A 22,012-nucleotide genomic window follows, 5' to 3' on the forward strand; every position below is an offset into this window, starting at 1 on the left:
TCTAAAATGTATTAAATAAAAAATATTTCCTCAGCAATCTACACACAAGACCCTATAATGACAAAGTTTAAACAGGTTTTTTTTTAATTAAAAAAAATGTATAATTAAAAAAGAAATTGTATTCAGATCCTTTGCTATGAGACTCAAAATTGAGCTCAGGTGAATCCTGTTTCCATTGATCATCCTTGGGATGTTTCTACAACTTAATTGGAGTCCACCTGTGGTAAATTCAATTGATTGGACATGATTTGGAAAGGCACACACCTGTCTATACAAGGTCCTAAAGTTGACAGTACATGTCAGAGCAAAAACCAGGCCATGAGGTCAAAGGAATTGTCTGTAGAGCTCCGAGACAGGATTGTGTAGAGGCACAGATCTGGGGAAGGGTACCAAAAATATTCTGCAGCATTGAAGGTCCCCAAAAACACAGTGGCCTCCATCATTCTTAAATGGAAGAAGTTTGGAACCACCAAGACTCTTCCTAGAGCTGGCCACCCGGCCAAACTGAGCAATCGGGGGAGAAGGGCCTTGATCTGGGAGGTGACCAAGAACCCAATGGTCACTCTGACAGAGCTCTAGAGTTCCTCTGTGGAGATGGGAGAACCTTCCAGAAGGACAACCATCTCTGCAGCACTCCACCAATCAGGCCTTTATGGTAGAGTGGCGAGACGGAAGCCACTCCTCAGTAAAAGAAACATGACAACCCACATGGTGTTTGCCAAAAGGCACCTAAAGAATCTCGGACCATGAGAAACAAGATTGTCTGGTCTGATGAAGCCAAGATTGAACTTTTCCCTGAATGCCAAGCGTCACATCTGGAGGAAACCAGGCACCGCTCAGCACTTGGCCAATACCATCCCTACGGTGAAGCATGGTGGTGGCCGCATCATGCTGTGGGGATGTTGTTCAGGGACTGGGAGACTAGTGAAGCATGGTGGTGGCAGCATCATGCTGTGGGGATGTTGTTCAGGGACTGGGAGACTAGTGAAGCATGGTGGTGGCAGAATCATGCTGTGGGGATGTTGTTCAGGGACTGGCAGACTAGTCAGGATCGAGGGAAAGATTATTATTATATATATTTTTGCCTTTATTAAACTAAGCAAGTCAGTTAAGAACAAATTATTATTTACAATGACGGCTTAACAATGACGGCCAAACCCTCCCGGGCCAATTGTGTGCCGCCCTATGGGACTCCCGATCACAGCCAGTTGTGGTACAGCCTGGTATCAAACCAGGGTCTGTAGTGACACCTCTAGCACTGCAGTGCCTTAGACCGCTGCGCCACTCGGGAGCCCAAGACGAATGGAGTAAATTACAGAGAGATCCTTGATGAAAACCTGCTCCAGAGCTTTCAGGGTCTCAGACTGGGGCGAAGGTTCACCTTCCAACAGGATAACGACTCAGACTGGGGCGAAGGTTCACCTTCCAACAGGACAACGACCCTAAGCACACAGCCTAGACAGTAGGAGTGGGAAAAGCCTCTGAATGTCCTTGAGTGGCCCACCCAGGGCCCAGACATGAACACGATCTAACATCTCCGGAGAGACCTGAAAATAGCTGTTCAGCGACGCTCCCCATCCAACCTGACAGAGCTTGAAAGGATCTGCATAGAAGAATGGGAGAAACTCCCCAAATACATATCAAATAACATAACAATAACAAGGCTATATACAGTGGGTACCGGTACCGAGTCAGTGTACAGGATAGTTGAGGTAATTTGTACATGTAGGTAGGGGTGAAGTGACTATGCATAGATAATAAACAGTGAGTAGCAGCAGTGTACAAAACAAATAGGGGGGGGGGCATTTGATTCATTGTTCAGCAGTCTTATGGCTTGGGGTAAGAAGCTGTTAAGAAGCCTTTTGGACCTAGACTTGGCGCTCCGGTACTGCTTGCCGTGCGGTAGCAGAGAAAACAGTTTGACTTGGGAGACTAGAGTTTCTGACAATTTTATGGCCTTTCCTCTGACACCTCCTATTATATGGATCCTGGATGGCAGGAAGCTTGGCCCCAGTGATGTATTGGGCTTTACGCACTACCCTCTGTAGCTCCTTACGGTCAGATGCCGAGCAGTTGCCATACCAGGCGGTGATGCAACTGGTCAGGGTGCTCTCAATGGTGCAGCTGTAGTACTTTTTGAGGATCTGGGGACCCATGCCAAATCTTTTCAGTTTCCAGAGGGGGAAAAGGTTTTGTCGTGCCCACGACTGTCTTGGTGTGTTTGGACCATGATAGTTTGTTTGGTGATGTGGACATCAAGGAACCCGCTCGACTACAGCCCTGTTGATGTTAATGGGGGCCTGTTTGGCCCGCCTTTTCCTGTAGTTCCTTTGTCTTGCTCACATTGAGGGAGAGGTTGTTGTCCTGGTACCACACTGCCAGGTCTCTGACCTCCTCCCTATAGACTGTCTCATCTTCACTGTTGTGTCGTCAGCAAACTTAATAATAGTGCTGGAGTCGTGTTTGGCCATGCAGTCGTGGGTGAACAGGGAGTACAGGAGGGGGCTAAGTACACAACCCCGAGGGGCCCCAGTGTTGAGGATCAGCGTGGCAGACGTGTTGTGTGCCTACCCTTACCACCTGGGGGCGGCCTGTTAGGAAGTACAGGATCCAATTGCAGAGGGAGGTGTTTAGTCCCAGGGTCCTTAGCTTAGTGATGAGCTTCGTGGGCACTATGGTGTTGAACACTGAGCTGTAGTCAATGAACAGCATTCTCACATAGGTGTTATTTCTGTCCATGTAGGAAAGGGCAGTGGGGATTGAGATTGCATCATCTGTGGATCTGTTGGGGCGGTATGCAAATTGGAGTGGGTCTAGGGTATCTGGGAGGAGGCTGTTGATGTGAGCCATGACCAGCCTTTCAAAGCACTTCATGGCTACCGACGTGAGTGCTATGGGACGATAATAATTTAGGCAGGTTACCTTCGCTTCCTTTGGCACAGGGACTATGGTGGTGTGCTTGAAACATGTAAGTATTACAGACAGTCAGGGAGAGGTTGAAGATGTTAGTGAAGACACTTGCCAGTTGGTCCGCGCATGCTTTGAGTACACGTCCTGGTAATCCATCAGGCCCTGCGGCTTTGTGAATGTTGACCTGTTTAAAGGTCTTGCTCACATCGGCTACCGAGAGCGTTATCACACAGTCATCCAGAACAGCTGGTGCTCTAGTGCATGCTTCAATGTTGCTTGCCTCGAAGCGAGCATAAAAGGCCTTTAGCTCGCCTGGACAGCTTGCGTCTAGATTCCCTTTGTAGGCAGTAATAGTTCTCAAGCCCTGTCACATCCGATGAGCATCAGAGCCGGTGTAGTAGGATTCAATCTTCATCCTATTTTGACGCTTTGCTTGTTTGATGGTTCGTCTGAGGGCATAACGGGATTTCTTAGAAGCGTCCGGATTAGTGTCCCACTCCTTGAAAGCGGCAGCTCTAGCCTTTAGCTTGATGAGGATATTGCCTGTAATCCATGGCTTCTGGTTGGGATATGTATGTACGGTCTCTGTGGGGACGATGTTGTCGATGCACTTATTGATGAAGCCGTTGACTGAGGTGGTATACTTCTCAATGCCATTGGATGAATCGCGGAACAAATTCCAGTCTGTGCTAGCAAAGCAGTCCTGTAGCGTAGCATCCACGTCATCTGACCATTTCCATATTCAGCGAGTCACTGGTACTTCCTGCTTTAGTTTTTGCTTGTAAGCAGGAATCAGGAGGATAGAATTATGGTCATATTTTCCAAATGGAGGGTGGGAGGAGAGCTTTGTACGCGTCTCTGTGTGTGGAGTAAAGGTGGCCTAGTTCTTTTTTCCTCTGGTTGCACATGTGACATGCTGGTAGAAAAATGTAAAACGGATTTGTTAGCCTGCATTAAAGTCCCCGGCCACTAGGAGCGCTGCTTCTGGTTGAGCATTTTCTTGTTTGCTTATGGCCTTATAGAGTTGGTTGAGTGCGGTCTTAGTGCCAGCATTGGTCTGGGGTGGTAAATAGACGGCTACGAATAATATAGATGAGAACTCTCTTGGTAGATATTGTGATCTACAACTCATTATAAGGTACTCTACCTCAGTCAAGCAATACCTCAAGACTTCTTTAATATTAGACATCACATGCGAAGCTTGTAGTAGGGTCATACCCAAGAAGACTTGAGGCTGTAATTGCTGCCAAAGGTGCTTCAACAAAGTACTGAGTAATGTGATATCTCAGTTTTTATTTATTTATACATTTGCAACAATTTCTAAAAACGTGTTTTTGCTTTGTCATTATGGTGTATTATGTGTAGATTGATGAGGGGGGGAAAACAATTTAATACATTTTAGAATGAGGCTGTAACATAACAAAATGTTGAAAAAGTGAAGAGGTCTAAATACTTTCCGAATGCACTGTATCAAGCATCCCAGAGTAGGAATGCTGATCTAGGATCAGGTCCCCTTGTCCATATACTATTATTAATGAACTGTGTTCATACAGTCAGACCAATTCTAATATTTTGTCACTAATCAGATTAGCTCTTTTGCCACTAATTGGGCAATTTGAGAAACAAGGTCAGAATTGGCTGCCTGTGTAAATAAGCACAGCCATTGTGATCTAAAAGGCCATACTGATACTAAATCAGCACTCATACTGTGAGATGCTTGATACATACGGCCCCCGATGTAGCTAGCCCCTGATTTAGATAGACATACCTGCTGTCTCTAGCGTGAACGTAGAATTCAGTATTTTTTCCAATTCTGCTGTTTTGCTTGCAAGGACATCAGCTGAAACGTCGTTGAGGTTCATTTCAAAAGCGATGATGACACTACCACGACTTAAAGCAAAAACAAGGGACAAGATCAGGTCTACTGTATGTCGATCCCACAAAAAACGTAACATCATTTGTAAACGAGCTGAATTACCCGAACCCGGTGATGCGTATGTCATCAAATGAATTCAATGTACTGTACACCGCTTTCAGCTAAAACAAAGAAAGAAATGGTTTGCATATAAAAAACGAATTAAGAATGATCATGCACAGAGATCTGTGAAGAGTATATTGTCAACATAGTTTAATATGGAATTTGCAATAATATATCTAAATAATATATCTCCCTCTAAATTAAAGTTCCTGTCTTCATTCTGTGTGTGTCATTAGAACATTCTAGTAACCCATTCCCATATTTTAAACCATTTTTATATGTACAGTATAAATTTGACAAATACCTTTGGCAGTAATTCATCATGCAAGGCTTTATATTCATTAGAATTTGGATTGCTGTAACTTTCAAAATATACCCTTCCAGCTATGTTAAGGTGTCCAATGACAGTAACTGTGAATAAAAGAGATCATTATTTGCAATGTGTACTGGGCCTTTTGCATTCTGTCTTTGAACTGGCTTGTGGAAAATGCAAACTGTTGACAGGCTGGTATGTTCGATTATGTACACATTTTATTTTTGGATTAACACACACACACACACACACACACACACACACACACACACACACACACACACACACACACACACACACACACACACACACACACACACACACACACACACACACACACACACACACACACACACACACACACACACACACACACACACACACAGAATAGAATACCTCTTGTTTCAGGGAGGCACATTGGTTTTGTTTCTGTGGTTTCAAATGTGCAGTTTTTTAGTTTACAACAGTTAGGTGAAGACTGACACACTGCAACACTCCAGATATGCCCTGGTGTGCATTTGCACTGAGTTTTGTTTTGAAGAGGGACACAATCTGTTGAAATAATTTCAATGCATAATTTTAGCAATATTTACCCCAAAATAAATGAAATGGAAATCAAATGAAAATGAAGGGAACACAATGTGTAGGCACATATATAGAGTTTGCTTTATATAGGCCTATACTGAATAGACACAGGGTTAGACTTGTGTGTGTTTTTACAGTAGGTTTACTAATGCAATGTTTCCCATGTTAGAGTATATGATACTACATTAGTAAACCAGCTACAGTATTGTATACATATTTACCTGTTGTAACGTTAAGGGTGTCAACACTCACAGGATTGTCCATTTTAAAAGATTTGAGTATAGCATCAATACGGTTGTCTGGTATGGACGCCTCAGTCCTCAGTACCATATAGTAGACTTTTGTTGAGTTGCCTGAAACATGCAAAACACCATGCAAAACATACTTTAGAAATAGAGTATGTAAAGTTTGAAGTACTGTACAAGGAATTCAGGGTAAGAGCGGGCATGCAAATGATAAATTGTCAGATGCTCACTGTTTACCCATACCTCTATCAGCAGCATTATGTCATGATTATGGAGTCCTGTCGTATTACTGTGTTAGCTATATGGCAGGGTTGGGGTCAATTTAATGTATATTCAGTCAAATGCTTCCTGAATTAACTGAATCTAGATGGAATTGACCCCAACAACCCTTGTGGCACCTTCATTTCTGGATTGCTTCCAGACTATAGATAATGTCCCAGATGATATTTGGAGCCTAGCCTCCTACAACCAGACTGATCTGACAATCTCGGGAGATCAGTCTGGTTGTAGGAGGCTACCTGCAGCTATCCCTTGCTGAAAGTAGTACACAAAAGGGAATGGGATTAGGGTAGTGGGCCAAAAGGGAATAGGATTAGGGTAGTGGACCAAAAGGGAATAGGGTTAGGGTAGTGGACCAAAAGGGAATAGGATTAGGGTAGTGGGCCAAAAGGGAATAGGATTAGGGTAGTGGACCAAAAGGGAATAGGGTTAGGGTAGTGGACCAAAAGGGAATAGGATTAGGGTAGTGGGCCAAAAGGGAATAGGATTAGGGTAGTGGACCAAAAGGGAATAGGGTTAGGGTAGTGGACCAAAAGAGAATAGGATTAGGGTAGTGGACCAAAAGGGATTAGGATAGTGGACCAAAAGGGAATAGGATTAGGGTAGTGACCAAAGGGAATAGGATTAGGGTAGTGGACCAAAAGGGAATAGGGTTAGGGTAGTGGACCAAAAGGGAATAGGATTAGGGTAGTGACCAAAAGGGAATAGGATTAGGGTAGTGGACCAAAAGGGAATAGGATTAGGGTAGTGGACCAAAAGGGAATAGGATTAGGGTAGTGGACCAAAAGGGAATAGGATTAGGGTAGTGGGCCAAAAGGGAATAGGATTAGGGTAATGGGCCAAAAGGGAATAGGATTAGGGTAGTGGACCAAAGGGGAATAGGATTAGGGTAGTGGACCAAAAGGGAATATGATTAGGGTAGAGGACCAAAAGGGAATAGGATTAGGGTAGTGGGCCAAAAGGGAATAGGATTAGGGTAGTGGGCCAAAAGGGAATAGGATTAGGGTAGTGGACCAAAAGGGAATAGGATTAGGGTAGTGGGCCAAAAGGGAATAGGATTAGGGTAGTGGGCCAAAAGGGAATAGGATTAGGGTAGTGGACCAAAAGGGAATAGGATTAGGGTAGTGGACCAAAAGGGTGCCATTTAGGAGGTAGACATTGTCTTCAAAATAGGGAAAAAATGTAAATGAGCTTACCATTTGCAGAGACCTGAGCAACAGCAACAAAAACACATCCCATTATTACTCAAGTACATATGTTCAGCAGGAACAAACCAGAAAGATACATTATACAATTATTATGGAATCGGGCCAATTTTCAAGTTTGTAATTAAGTATTTGGTTTGCTACAAACATATAGCTGAAATCTTGACCAACCTTGTTGCAAGTTAGTCCTAGAAAATATAAAAGAATGAAAGTCTTCATTTTGTAACCTTCAGATGGAGACAGAGATAGAAATGGCAGTTGGTGTACAGCAGAAACACAGTTGTAGGTCATTTACATTCCATCCCAACAAGATAACGGTCAGTGGAACTGTCAATACTTGGATAAACCCATGTTCACTTGGGAGTTGTTTTTCACTGTTGTTACATTGAATAAATACAGGAACACATGAACACAAAACATTGTTGACAGACTTACTGGTATAACAAATGTTTGATTATTTACCCATTTTGGATTACACACACACACACAGTAAACATCCTCAAACATGAAGGGCCATATATGACCAGGCCCAGATTTGAATCTGGACCTAATCATGAAATGGAAATAATTCTTATTCACAGGGTTAATAAAGGCACAATCGGTTTCAATGTCCTACTGTTCAATGGTCCATTCATTAAAATGTAGGTTAATATCCCCACATAATGAAATAGAGGGGCAATTCCAGCATTTATGGACATTTCACAGAATGAAACGTTTTATGTGTGTGTCTATAGTACCCCCTGGGGTGAGTGTATACCAGTGGAGGCAGGTGGGAGGAGCTATAGGGATACAGCTCCATATGTTTGATGTGTGTGTCTATAGTACCCCCTGGGGTGAGTGTATACCAGTGGAGGCAGGTGGGAGGAGCTATAGGGATACAGCTCCATATGTTTGATGTGTTTGATACCATTCCATTAATTCCATTCCACATATTACAATGAGTCCTATAGCTCCTCCCACCAGCTTCCACTGGTATACCCTGTATATGCCCCAAAAAAGTGGATTTCTAAATATTGGCATGTTGGAGAAATAAAGCTAATAAGTGTTATGGATGTTACATGAAGACTGAACAAAAGTCTGTGAGTTTGTAAGTCTTAGGTCAAAACATGCCAATTGGAAGGAAAAGCTTAGCTGAACACATAAACGATCATTTTGAAGACTGTCATGACCATCGTAACGTTAGAGAGGTAAAACTGCCGTTATGGATGTTATGGAGTCTGAAATACACATTCAAATATGAAAGATTTCTTAATCAAAATCTATCATAACGTATTTGTTGTCATTTGGAATGTTTTAGAAGGTCAGTAGAATGCATAATACTTTAGTACTGCTTTTACAGGCAGCCTGGATAGTACACCTGGCCAGGCACCACACCCTAACAGTTTATATTATTTTGTATCTTTAATAAACATATAAAACCTTTACCAGTTGAATGTGGATGTAAATATAAGATGTTTTTGTATAACAATTTTTCTGAAATATTTTAACAAAATATGCAAATGAAAAATGAGAAAACATGCATTGGCCTATACTTTGGACTCTGAATGAAGTCGGCATATTTTGGGCGGCTTTCATTTGAAAAAGACTACAGGACTATTCACAAAGTATATTTTTAATAAACAGTACTACCATGCCCATGTATGAGTAATGCATTTCAGCATATACAGTACCAGTCAAACGTTTGGACACACCTACTCATTCAAGGGTTTTTCTTTATTTTTACTATTTTATAGATTGTAGAATAATAGTGAAGACATCAAAACTATGAAATAACACATATGGAATCATGTAGTAATCAAAAAAGTGTAAACAAATCAAAATATATTTTATATTTGAGATTCTTCAAAGTAGCCACATTTGGCTTGTTGACAGCTTTGCACACGCTTGGCATTCTTTCAACCAGCTGGAATGCGTTTCCAACAGTCTTGAAGGAGTTCCCACATAATGCTGAGCACTTGTTGGCTGCTTTTCCTTCACTCTGCAGTCCAACTCATCCCAAACCATCTCAATTGGGTTGAGGTTGGGTGATTGTGGAGGCCAGGTCATCTGATGCAGCACTCCATCACTCTCCTTCTTGGTCAAATAACCCTTACACAACCTGGAGGTGTGTGAGGTTATTGTCCTGTTGAAAAAACAATGATAGTACCGCTAAGCGCAAACCAGCTAGGATGGCGTATCGCTGCAGAATGCTGTGGTAGCCATGCTGGTTAAGTGTGGCTTGAATTCTAAATAAATCAATAGGATTAGGGTAACGCCACTGCCACGAAGCTAGTACCAGTTAGCCGTGAGCCAGGCGCATCTCCCGGCTAGCAAACTAAATTCTACAATACCTCTTTCGCCATCTGGCTTGGATTCTCTGTCGACACGGCGCCCCACTGCACCACCACATCTGGTCTGCCGACGAATACTCCATCCGCTGTGCCTTCAACCCCGGCCTCCGTTGGAGCAGACGCTCCTACTAGCCCCGGGCTACTAACTTTAAACGCTGTGTCGCTAGCGTAGTGGTGGCTTCCCTGTTAAATCTATTGCTGCCCCCTGGACACTATGATCACTTGGCTACATAGCTGATGCCTGCTGGACTGTCCATTAATCACGGTACTCCATTCCGTTTATTTATTTTTTATCTGTCGGCCCCAGCCGCGAACTCAGGCTCTGTGTGTAGTTAATCCGACCCTCTCTGCCTAGTCATCGCCATTTTACCTGCTGTTGTTGTGTTAGCTGATTAGCTGTTGTTGTCTCACCTGTTGTTTTAGCTAGCTCTCCCAATCAACACCTGCGATTATGCCTTGCTGTATGTCTCTCTCAAATGTCAATATGCCTTGTATACTGTTGTTCAGGTTAGTTATCATTGTTTTAGTTTACATTGGAGCCCCTAGTTCCACTCTTCATACCTCTGATACGTCCTTTGTCCCACCTCCCACATATGCGGTGACCTCACCCATTACAACCAGCATGTCCAGAGATACAACCTCTCTTATCATCACCCAGTGCCTGGGCTTACCTCCGCTGTACCCGCACCCCACCATACCCCTGTCTGCGTATTATGCCCTGAATATACTCTACCACGCCCAGAAATCTGCTCCTTTTATTCTTTGTCCCCAACGCTCTAGGCGACCAGTTTTGATAGCCTTTAGCTGCACCCTCATCCTACTCCTCCTCTGTTCCGCGGGTGATGTGGAGGTAAACCCAGGCCCTGCATGTCCCCAGGCACCCTCATTTGTTGACTTCTGTGATCGAAAAAGCCTTGGTCTCATGCACGTCCACATCAGAAGCCTCGTCCTTAAGTTTGTTCTACTCACTGCTTTAGCACACTCTGCCAACCCTGATGTCCTTGCCGTGTCTGAATCCTGGCTTAGGAAGGCCACCAAAAATTCTGAGATTTCCATACCCAACTATAACATTTTCCGTCAAGATAGAACTGCCAAAGGGGGAGGAGTTACAATCTACAGTTTGAACTTCTAATTTTAAAAATTAATCTCTCCAGAAATAAGTCTCTCACTGTTGCTGCCTGCTACCGACCCCCCTCAGCTCCCAGCTGTATCCTGGACACCATTTGTGAATTGATCGCCCCCCATCTAGCTTCAGAGTTTGTTCTGTTAGGTGACCTAAACTGGGATATGCTTAACACCCGGCAGTCCTCCAATGTAAGCTAGATGCCCTCAATCTCACACAAATCATCAAGGAACCCACCAGGTACAACCCTAAATCTGTAAACAAGGGCACCCTCATAGACGTTATCCTGACCAACTGGCCCTCCAAAAACACCTCAGCTGTCTTCAATCAGGATCTCAGCGATCACTGCCACATTGCCTGTATCCGCTACGGGTCCGCAGTCAAACGACCACCCCTAATCACTGTCAAACGCTCCCTAAAACACTTCTGCGAGCAGGCCTTTCTAATCGACCTGGCCCGGGTATCTTGGAAGGATATTGACCTCATCCCATCAGTTGAGGATGACTGGTCATTCCTTAAAAGTAACTTCCCCACCATCTTAGACAAGCATGCTCCGTTCAAAAAATGCAGAACTAAGAACAGATATAGCCCTTGGTTCACCCCAGACCTGACTGCCCTCAACCAGTACAAAAACATCCTGTGGCGGACTGCAATAGCATCGAATAGTCCCCGCGATATGCAACTGTTTAGGGAAGTCAGGAACCAATACACGCAGTCAGTCAGGAAAGCAAAGGCCAGCTTTTTCAAGCAGAAATTTGCATCCTGTAGCTCTAACTCCAAAAAGTTCTGGGACACTGTAAAGTATATGGAGAACAAGAGCACCTCCTCCCAGCTACCCACTGCACTGAGGCTAGTTAACATGGTCGCCACCGATAAATCCATGATAATCGAAAACTTCAACAAGCATTTCTCAACGGCTGGCCATGCCTTCCTCCTGGCTACTCCAACCTCGGCCAACAGCTCCGCCCCCCGCAGCTACTCGCCCAAGCCTCCCCAGCTTCTCCTTTACGCAAATCCAGATAGCAGATGTTCTGAAAGAGCTGCAGAACATGGACCCGTACAAATCAGCTGGGCTTGACAATTTGGACCCTCTATTTCTGAAACTATCCGCAACCCCTATTACCAGCCTGTTCAACCTCTCTTTCATATTGTCTGAGATCCCCAAGGATTGGAAAGCTGCCGCGGTTATCCCCCTCTTCAAAGGGGGAGACACCCTGGACCCAAACTGTTACAGACCTATATCCATCCTGCCCTGCCTATCTAAGGTCTTCAAAAGTCAAGTCAACAAACAGATCACTAACCATCTCGAATCCCACCGTACCTTCTCCGCTGTGCAATCTGGTTTCCGAGCCGGTCACGGGTGCACCTCAGCCACGCTCAAGGTACTAAACGATATCATAACCGCCATCGATAAAAGACAGTACTGTGCAGCCGTCTTCATCGACCTGGCCAAGGCTTTCGACTCTGTCAATCACCATATCCTTATTGGCAGACTCAGCAGCCTCGGTTTTTCTGACTGCCTTGCCTGGTTCACCAACTACTTTGCAGACAGAGTTCAGTGTGTCAAATCGGAGGGCATGTTGTCTGGTCCTCTGGCAGTCTCTATGGGGGTGCCACAGGGTTCAATTCTCGGGCCGACTCTTTTCTCTGTATATATCAATGATGTTGCTCTTGCTGCGGGCGATTCCCTGATCCTCCTCTACGCAGATGACATCATTCTGTATACTACTGGCCCTTCCTTGGACACTGTGCTATCTAACCCCCAAATGAGCTTCAATGCCATACAACACTCCTTCCGTGGCCTCCAACTGCTCTTAAACGCTAGTAAAACCAAATGCATGCTTTTCAACCGTCTGCACCCGCATGCCCGACTAGCATCACCACCCTGGATGGTTCCGACCTAGAATACTGAATAGAACTTTCGCATCCCGGTCGCATTCCGCGTCGCTCCACAGGTAGTATCACTTTTTCACTTCATTTCATTACAGTCCCAACGGTGTGATTTGTTTGATCGTAGCTAGCTACATAGCTAGCTACATAGCCGTCTTTGTTTCAAAGATAATTGTGTAGTCTAGAGCGATTTTCTAGGTTAGTTAGCCAGCTATTGTCGTTCTCCTACGCAACGTAACGTAACCAACACTGCTAGCTAGCCAGCTAGCTCCCGATAAGCAGCATTGTAGAAACTTCACACTCAACGGTACGACTTGATTAGGGTAGTGTCAACAACGCAGCTAGCCTACCCCAGCAGTACTCTATAATTTTAATCATTTTAGTCAATTAGATTCTTGCTACGTAAGCTTAACTTTCTGAACATTCGAGACGTGTAGTCCACTTGTCATTCCAATCTCCTCTGCATTAGCGTAGCCTCTTCTCTAGCCTGTCAACTATGTGTCTGTCTATCCCTGTTCTCTCCTCTCTGCACAGACCATACAAACGCTCCACACCGCATGGCCGCAGCCACCCTAATCTGGTGGTCCCAGCGCGCACGACCCACGTGGAGTTCCAGGTCTCCGGTAGCCTCTGGAACTGCCGATCTGCGGCCAACAAGGCAGAGTTCATCTCAGCCTATGTCTCCCTCCAGTCCCTCGACTTCTTGGCTCTGACGGAAACATGGATCACCACAGACAACACCGCTACTCCTACTGCTCTCTTTCGTCCGCCCACGTGCTCTCGCACACCCCGAGAGCTTCTGGTCAGCGGGGTGGTGGCACCGGGATCCTCATCTCTCCCAAGTGGTCATTCTCTCTTTCTCCCCTTACCCATCTGTCTATCGCCTCCTTTGAATTCCATGCTGTCACAGTTACCAGCCCTTTCAAGCTTAACATCCTTATCATTTATCGCCCTCCAGGTTCCCTCGGAGAGTTCATCAATGAGCTTGATGCCTTGATAAGCTCCTTTCCTGAGGACGGCTCACCTCTCACAGTTCTGGGCGACTTTAACCTCCCCACGTCTACCTTTGACTCATTCCTCTCTGCCTCCTTCTTTCCACTCCTCTCCTCTTTTGACCTCACCCTCTCACCTTCCCCCCTACTCACAAGGCAGGCAATACGCTCGACCTCATCTTTACTAGATGCTGTTCCTCCACTAACCTCATTGCAACTCCCTCCAAGTCTCCGACCACTACCTTGTATCCTTTTCCCTCTCGCTCTCATCCAACACTTCCCACACTGCCCCTACTCGGATGGTATCGCGCCGTCCCAACCTTCGCTCTCTCTCCCCCGCTACTCTCTCCTCTTCCATCCTATCATCTCTTCCCTCTGCTCAAACCTTCTCCAACCTATCTCCTGATTCTGCCTCCTCAACCCTCCTCTCCTCCCTTTCTGCATCCTTTGACTCTCTATGTCCCCTATCCTCCAGGCCGGCTCGGTCCTCCCCTCCCGCTCCGTGGCTCGACGACTCATTGCGAGCTCACAGAACAGGGCTCCGGGCAGCCGAGCGGAAATGGAGGAAAACTCGCCTCCCTGCAGACCTGGCATCCTTTCACTCCCTCCTCTCTACATTTTCCTCCTCTGTCTCTGCTGCTAAAGCCACTTTCTACCACTCTAAATTCCAAGCATCTGCCTCTAACCCTAGGAAGCTCTTTGCCACCTTCTCCTCCCTCTTGAATCCTCCTCCCCCCCCCCTCCTCCCTCTCTGCAGATGACTTCGTCAACCATTTTGAAAAGAAGGTCGACGACATCCGATCCTCGTTTGCTAAGTCAAACGACACCGCTGGTTCTGCTCACACTGCCCTACCCTGTGCTCTGACCTCTTTCTCCCCTCTCTCTCCAGATGACATCTCACGTCTTGTGACGGCCGGCCGCCCAACAACCTGCCCGCTTGACCCTATCCCCTCCTCTCTTCTCCAGACCATCTCCGGTGACCTTCTCCCTTACCTCACCTCGCTCATCAACTCATCCCTGACCGCTGGCTACGTCCCTCCCGTCTTCAAGAGAGCGAGAGTTGCACCCCTTCTGAAAAACCTACACTCGATCCCTCCGATGTCAACAACTACAGACCAGTATCCCTTCTTTCTTTTCTCTCCAAAACTCTTGAACGTGCCGTCCTTGGCCAGCTCTCCCGCTATCTCTCTCAGAATGACCTTCTTGATCCAAATCAGTCAGGTTTCAAGACTAGTCATTCAACTGAGACTGCTCTTCTCTGTATCACGGAGGCGCTCCGCACTGCTAAAGCTAACTCTCTCTCCTCTGCTCTCATCCTTCTAGACCTATCGGCTGCCTTGATACTGTGAACCATCAGATCCTCCTCTCCACCCTCTCCGAGTTGGGCATCTCCGGCGCGGCCCACGCTTGGATTGCGTCCTACCTGACAGGTCGCTCCTACCAGGTGGCGTGGCGAGAATCCGTCTCCTCACCACGTGCTCTCACCACTGGTGTCCCCAGGGCTCTGTTCTAGGCCCTCTCCTATTCTCGCTATACACCAAGTCACTTGGCTCTGTCATAACCTCACATGGTCTCTCCTATCATTGCTATGCAGACGATTAATCTTCTCCTTTCCCACTTCTGACGACCAGGTGGCGAATCGCATCTCTGCATGTCTGGCAGACATATCAGTGTGGATGACGGATCATCACCTCAAGCTGAACCTCGGCAAGACGGAGCTGCTCTTCCTCCCGGGAAGGACTGCCCGTTCCATGATCTCGCCATCACGGTTGACAACTCCATTGTGTCCTCGTCCCAGAGCGCTAAGAACCTTGGCGTGATCCTGGACAACACCCTGTCGTTCTCAAATAACATCAAGGCGGTGGCCCGTTCCTGTAGGTTCATGCTCTACAACATCCGCTACGACCCTGCCTCACACAGGAAGCGGCGCAGGTCCTAATCCAGGCACTTGTCATCTCCCGTCTGGATTACTGCAACTCGCTGTTGGCTGGGCTCCCTGCCTGTGCCATTAAACCCCTAAACTCATCCAGAACGCCGCAGCCCGTCTGGTGTTCAACCTTCCCAAGTTCTCTCACGTCACCCCGCTCCTCCGCTCTCTCCACTGGCTTCCAGTTGAAGCTCGCATCCGCTACAAGACCATGGTGCTTGCCTACGGAGCTGTGAGGGAACGGCACCTCACTACCTCCAGGCTCTGATCAGGCCCTACACCCAAACAAGGGCACTGCGTTCATCCACCTCTGGCCTGCTCGCCTCCCTACCACTGAGGAAGTACAGTTCCCGCTCAGCCCAGTCAAAACTGTTCGCTGCTCTGGCCCCCAATGGTGGAACAAACTCCCTCACGACGCCAGGACAGCGGAGTCAATCACCACCTTCCGGAGACACCTGAAACCCCACCTCTTTAAGGAATACCTAGGATAGGATAAAGTAATCCTTCTCCCCCCTTAAAAGACCTAGATGCACTATTGTAAAGTGGCTGTTCCACTGGATGTCATAAGGTGAAAGCACCAATTTGTAAGTCGCTCTGGATAAGAGCGTCTGCTAAATGACTTAAATGTAAATGTAAAATGTAATATGTGGACATCTATAAGTACCTAGGTGTCTGGCTAGACTGTAAACTCTCCTTCCAGACTCATATCAAACATCTCCAATCTAAAAATCAAATCTAGAGTCGGCTTTCTATTTCGCAACAAAGCCTCCTTCACTCACGCCGCCAAACTTACCCTAGTAAAACTGACTATCCTACCGATCCTCGATTTCGGCGATGTCATCTACAAAATAGCTTACAATACTCTACTCAGCAAACTGGATGCAGTTTATCACAGTGCCATCCGTTTTGTTACTAAAGCACCTTATACCACCCACCCCTGCGACCTGTATGCTCTAGTCGGCTGGCCCTCGATACATGTTCGTCGCCAGACCCACTGGCTCCAGGTCATCTACAAGTCCATGCTAGGTAAAGCTCCGCCTTATCTCAGTTCACTGGTCACGATGGCAACACCCACCCGTAGCACACGCTCCAGCAAGTGTATCTCGCTGATCATTCCTAAAGCCAACCCCTCTTTTGGCCGCCTTTCCTTCCAGTTCTCTGCTGCCTGTGACTGGAACGAATTGCAAAAATCGTTGAAGTTGGAGACTTTTATCTCCCTCACCAACTTTAAACATCTGCTATCTGAGCAGCTAACTGATCGCTGCAGCTGTACATAGCTCATCGGTAAATAGCCCACCCAATTTACCTACCTCATCCCCATACTGTTTTTATTTATATACTTTTCTGCTCTTTTCCACACCAGTATCTCTACCTGCACATGACCATCTGACCATTTATCACTCCAGTGTTAATCTGCTAAATTGTAATTATTTGCCTACCTCCTCATGCCTTTTGCACACAATGTATATAGACTCTTTCTTTTTTTTACTGTGTTATTGACTTGTTTATTGTTTACTCCAAGTGTAACTCTGTGTTGTTGTCTGTTCACACTGCTATGCTTTATCTTGGCCAGGTCACAGTTGTAAATGAGAACTTGTTCTCAACTAGCCTACCTGGTTAAATAAAGGTTAAATAAATAAATAAATAACTCTGGGTCTTCCTTCCCTGTGGCGGTTCACCTGAGAGCCAGTTTCATCATAGCGCTTGATAGTTTTTGAAAATTTCCGGATTGACTGACCTTCATGCCTTCAAGTAATGATGGACTGTCATTTCTCTTTGCTTATTTGAGCTGTTCTTGCCATAATATGGACTTGGTCTTTTACCAAATAGGGCTATCTTCTGTATACCAACCCTAACTTGTCACAACACAACTGAGTGGCTCAAACGCATTAAGAAGGAAAGAAATTCCACAAATCAACTTTTAACAAGGCACACCTGTTAATTTAAATGCATTCCAATTGACTACTTCATGAAGCTGGTTGAGAAAATGCCAAGAGTGTGCAAAGCTATTATTCTACGATGTAGAAAATAGTAAAAATAAAGAAAAATTATTGAATGACTAGGTGTGTTCAAACAGTTGACTGGTACTGTATTTTCCAAGATAATCTTAAATATAGAACATCCAATGAATTTTACAGATATCATAACACTGAACAATTATACTTACAATGAAAAGAGAGAAACCAATTATAGACCATATAAAACCTTGTTGAAAGTTGGCTTTACAGATAAAGTTTCAAGATGATCTGATGTAAGGTGCATGTTTTATAAAAACTTTTCCTAAAAAACAATAATGTATGTTACATTGCCCGTCCCAGTCACCCCCCTTTCACTAAAAGACTCAAACCACTTCTATCTGGTTTGTATTGCTTCATTAACATCTCATTTCCATAACTAACACTGGGGGACAGATGTGAGTGGAAAAACATGCTCTGTGGGCCCTTTCTAACCAGTTTTCCCGTTGGGTTTCCGTACAATCTTTATATGCAAGTAAAGTACTTCAGATAAAACATTTCACCACAAGCCTTATTGAAACAGAAAAGGTGTAGGTCGACATTAAAAATGTTGACAAAACAAAATACACTAGACAATGTAGGATCTTTTTGTGTCGGTAAAATGAATTATGCGAGAAATGTCGCAGGAAACATTTTTATGCGCAAATATTGATATAACAACCATCAATCATATCGAAGTAAATCACGCGATGACATGTTGTGTAGTCCTCCCACTACGACACGTCGGGAAAGCGTGCATATTATTGGGCTACATATGAAATGCATTATGATGAATTTAACAGGGTGGTGGAAATGTAAGGTGATGAGCTTGATGCTCCTTTTCAATAAATATCGAGGGTCTTATTCTGGTGACATGATCATCGATGCTTGGCTTCCGTTTGACAAATAAAAATAGTCTGTCCATAATAATCTCATCATGGAGGCTCTCCTATCCGCTCTGTGTCTGCAAACTAAACTGACGGCTAGAGCGCAGTGCCAATACCAGAGTGGACACACGCTGGTATTGGCATTGCCCGAGAAACCAGTATTTGGAGGATATATTGGCACATCTGTTTTTAGGCCACTCCAAACACTGCTTTTTTTATAGTTGCCTGGCTGGGCTGATTAGACAGCGTATTGAGCAGTCAGATGGAACAGAGTCAATAGGCATTTTAACGTCATCGATGTATCCGGCTGTAACTTGTGGAATACCGGCTGGAATGCGGTTTTAACCAATCAGCATTCAAGATTAGACTCACCCTTTGTTTAAAGGCCTATAACACAAAAACATTTTTGTGAGAAAACTATCAGTAGAGTTGAAAATGCGATGGAAACCCATTTAACTTAACCTTTTTTGTAGGGGAGGGGATTTAAAAATGTCATCACGCACAGCTTTTTATCCACAACAAGTCAATTTGATGGGAAAATGTGCATATAGTTTTTATAAAGATTTCGGAATATTCGCATGGAAATCCATCGCCAATTGGATGGTGGAAACCTAGCTACCAATGGTCAGAATTAATGCAATTTCCTACTTAAACGCTTCAAATAATGCCTGAACTCCCACATATAGACCTTAAGGATAATTATGAACGTGGCTTCATTTGGAAATTACTACATTTATGTGTACATACTCAAGTTGACCTTCCCACAAAATCGCCCAGAACTAGAATTATATGATCTCTTTGAATATAACATTGATTCTTGAAAAAATACAAAAGTGCAGAAGCAGGTATACTGAATATAATTCAGAATGAGTTGAGAATGCAGAATGATTAACACCAACCTCTCCTCTTTGATTCCCCCGATAAATATCAGCAAAATATTAACAGGAATATTTGAAGAATATAAAAAATGCAGAAGCAGTTACACTGGATAGAATTGAGAATATGAAGAAGACCTACCTCTCTTCCTTGTCTCCCTCGAAAGTATCATCAAAATATGAATCAGCAAGCGAGGTGAAGCACACCATCCATTCCTGAGCAGACTTGTAAGTCTGGGAGTAACTTCAGGTTGATATGCTGTTTTTGAGAGCAATAGAAAACAATGGCGCCTCTATGAAACTGTAAAACAAAACGTCCCCTGTCCATTTGCATCAAAGAGGTCGCATTATGAAAAGTAGATATGAAAATTGATGATGTCGGCCCACATGCATCATTCCCTAATATGTTTATCATTAAAGAACCCTGTGCTTGTTGAAGCAAACTGCAATTTGCATAGTCCACACTAAGTGCTAACCTTTTCTGAGTCAAGATCACGTTCGCAGTCAAACAGCAAGCTGAGATCTACTGCCTTTGACTTAAATGTTTTTACATTAACCTAATAAAAACAGTTCTGTAGGAATTAGTTTCGTGCAGTATGCCTAATACATTATCACAGCATATTGGCTATATGCCTGTCCTGACAATATTGTTCTTCTCAGACCATATTGTATTTCAAAACTCGAGCTTTGATAACAAAATGGATCAGTTGGTGTAGCAGTTGCAAGGCACAGCTGAGCATTAATTGAAATAATTTGCAAATAATATGCTTTTTATTTTACTGGACTGATGGTACCTTCATCTGATGTTCATGGTGCTTTCAAAACAACTGGGAACTCTGAAAAAACAAGGCAAATCAAAGCGATTTTCCCCATTCGGACATCGTTTTATTCCGAGTTCCCAGATGTCGTGAACGCACTGAAGTCGAAAATCCGAGTTCTAAATTCCCAGTTGTTTTGATCACGGCATTAGTCTCATTAAAGGGAGGGAAAGAGCAGCGAAGGGTCCGCCTCTTTCCTTACTTTCCTCTGGTGAAACTCACCAGAGAGGACACGGTGTTCAACCTGATTGCGAAACTCGATACACAAATGAATGTTGTTTCTATGGCCAGAGAAAGGAAAATATTCCTCGATATTAAAATATGTACGACGAGCTGCTAATAACAATACAAACGCAGGGATGTCGATACACGTGGCCAGTAATTCATTACAGGTACAGCACAAATGGTAGTATGGAGAAGTGCGGTTTATGTTTTGTAATAGTGTCGAATAAAAACTTAATCATGAACTCATAAAAGCAGCAGCGCGTTGCTTTATTATTTGACAGTCTCACTCGGATCTGTTATGACATTTCAAAGTTATGACATTTCATGTAGGCTACACTTTGCTTGAAGCTGTATGTCCGGGGATTTGGGTTATTGGCCAGCGCAGTAGACGCCATAGATCTCCCGGTCCATTGGGTAGGCGGAGTTTTTTCCAGACAAATTCAAAAGTAAAAAACTGGAACACTATTGTTAATTTAACCTTTATTTAACTAGGCAAGTCAGTTAAGAACAAATTCGTATTTACAATGATGGCATACCCCGGCCAAACCCTATGCCGGACCCGGACAACGCTGTTACAATTGTGCGCCGCCCTATGGGACTCCCAATCACGGCCGGTTTTGATACAGTCTGGAATCGAACCAGGGTATGTAGTGACGCCTCTAGTACTGAGATGCAGTGCCTTGAACATGGGGCATTATAGACCCCTGTGCCACTCGGGAGCCCACCCGGTGCGCAGGGCTTCTGAATTAAGTGCACCTACCGGCAATAGCTCACCACGAATTTTTAAAAAGGAGCGGAAGCCTTAATCGTTAGCCTTTCTACAGAAATGTTTGGTGGTCGACTAGGAATGCCTTGAAGATCGAAAACTTGGTGACCACTGGCCTAGGGCGTTTAGGCCCCTTATTTTATAACTCGTTCTCAAAGCAATGTCCTTCATCTGGATTTTCACACACGCGCACACACACACAAAATAGGCTTTCTATTGGACCAATCACAATGGTAAAGCAAAACCAAATCCTGATAAAGGCCAACATGCTGTCTTACCATTAACAATAAAGAAGCTCTGTTATTAACTTCCATTCTCCAAAACTTGCTGATTTTCATTGAAATAACACAATGAATGATACAGATCAGGGTTTTATTATTCACTAGATGCTTGGCAGTTATTTAGGACGACTTGTTTAACTGATCATTGGGGGCGCAATGATTCTCACAATGTGCCAAATTTATAGTGAAACCCTGCATCATATTTAACCAATATTCTGTCAACTCGGTTAAACAAGTCTGTGAGAGGCAAACTGTGACTACTAGGCATCCTATGAATCTCTGGGTTCCAATCACGTGTTCGTTCACTCATCAGAACGTTGCCGAGCAACTTGTTACAACAACTGCCAGTGCTTTCAAGCCAAGTCCACGGATCTCTTGTTGCACTTTGT

The 22,012-nt window shown here is 44.6% G+C and overlaps 1 protein-coding gene across 1 annotated transcript in view; it reads right to left on the bottom strand.

The window, feature by feature from the left end:
- Positions 1 to 19,954, bottom strand: part of adgrf3a (adhesion G protein-coupled receptor F3a) — a 40,994-nt gene extending 21,040 nt beyond the window's left edge. The window contains exons 1-8 of the mRNA XM_065025855.1: positions 19,676 to 19,954; positions 7,687 to 7,742; positions 7,507 to 7,519; positions 6,008 to 6,139; positions 5,598 to 5,753; positions 5,193 to 5,299; positions 4,889 to 4,947; positions 4,679 to 4,800 (exon numbers count right to left, since the gene is read on the bottom strand). Of these exons, the coding sequence (XP_064881927.1) occupies positions 4,679 to 4,800; positions 4,889 to 4,947; positions 5,193 to 5,299; positions 5,598 to 5,753; positions 6,008 to 6,139; positions 7,507 to 7,519; positions 7,687 to 7,742; positions 19,676 to 19,706 (676 nt within the window). The 5' untranslated portion in view covers positions 19,707 to 19,954. The remainder of the gene's footprint in view (positions 1 to 4,678; positions 4,801 to 4,888; positions 4,948 to 5,192; positions 5,300 to 5,597; positions 5,754 to 6,007; positions 6,140 to 7,506; positions 7,520 to 7,686; positions 7,743 to 19,675) is intronic.
- Between the last annotated feature and the right edge of the window lie 2,058 nt (positions 19,955 to 22,012).

This window comes from Oncorhynchus nerka, linkage group LG12, assembly GCF_034236695.1.
Source record: "Oncorhynchus nerka isolate Pitt River linkage group LG12, Oner_Uvic_2.0, whole genome shotgun sequence".
Lineage (NCBI taxonomy): Eukaryota > Metazoa > Chordata > Actinopteri > Salmoniformes > Salmonidae > Oncorhynchus > Oncorhynchus nerka.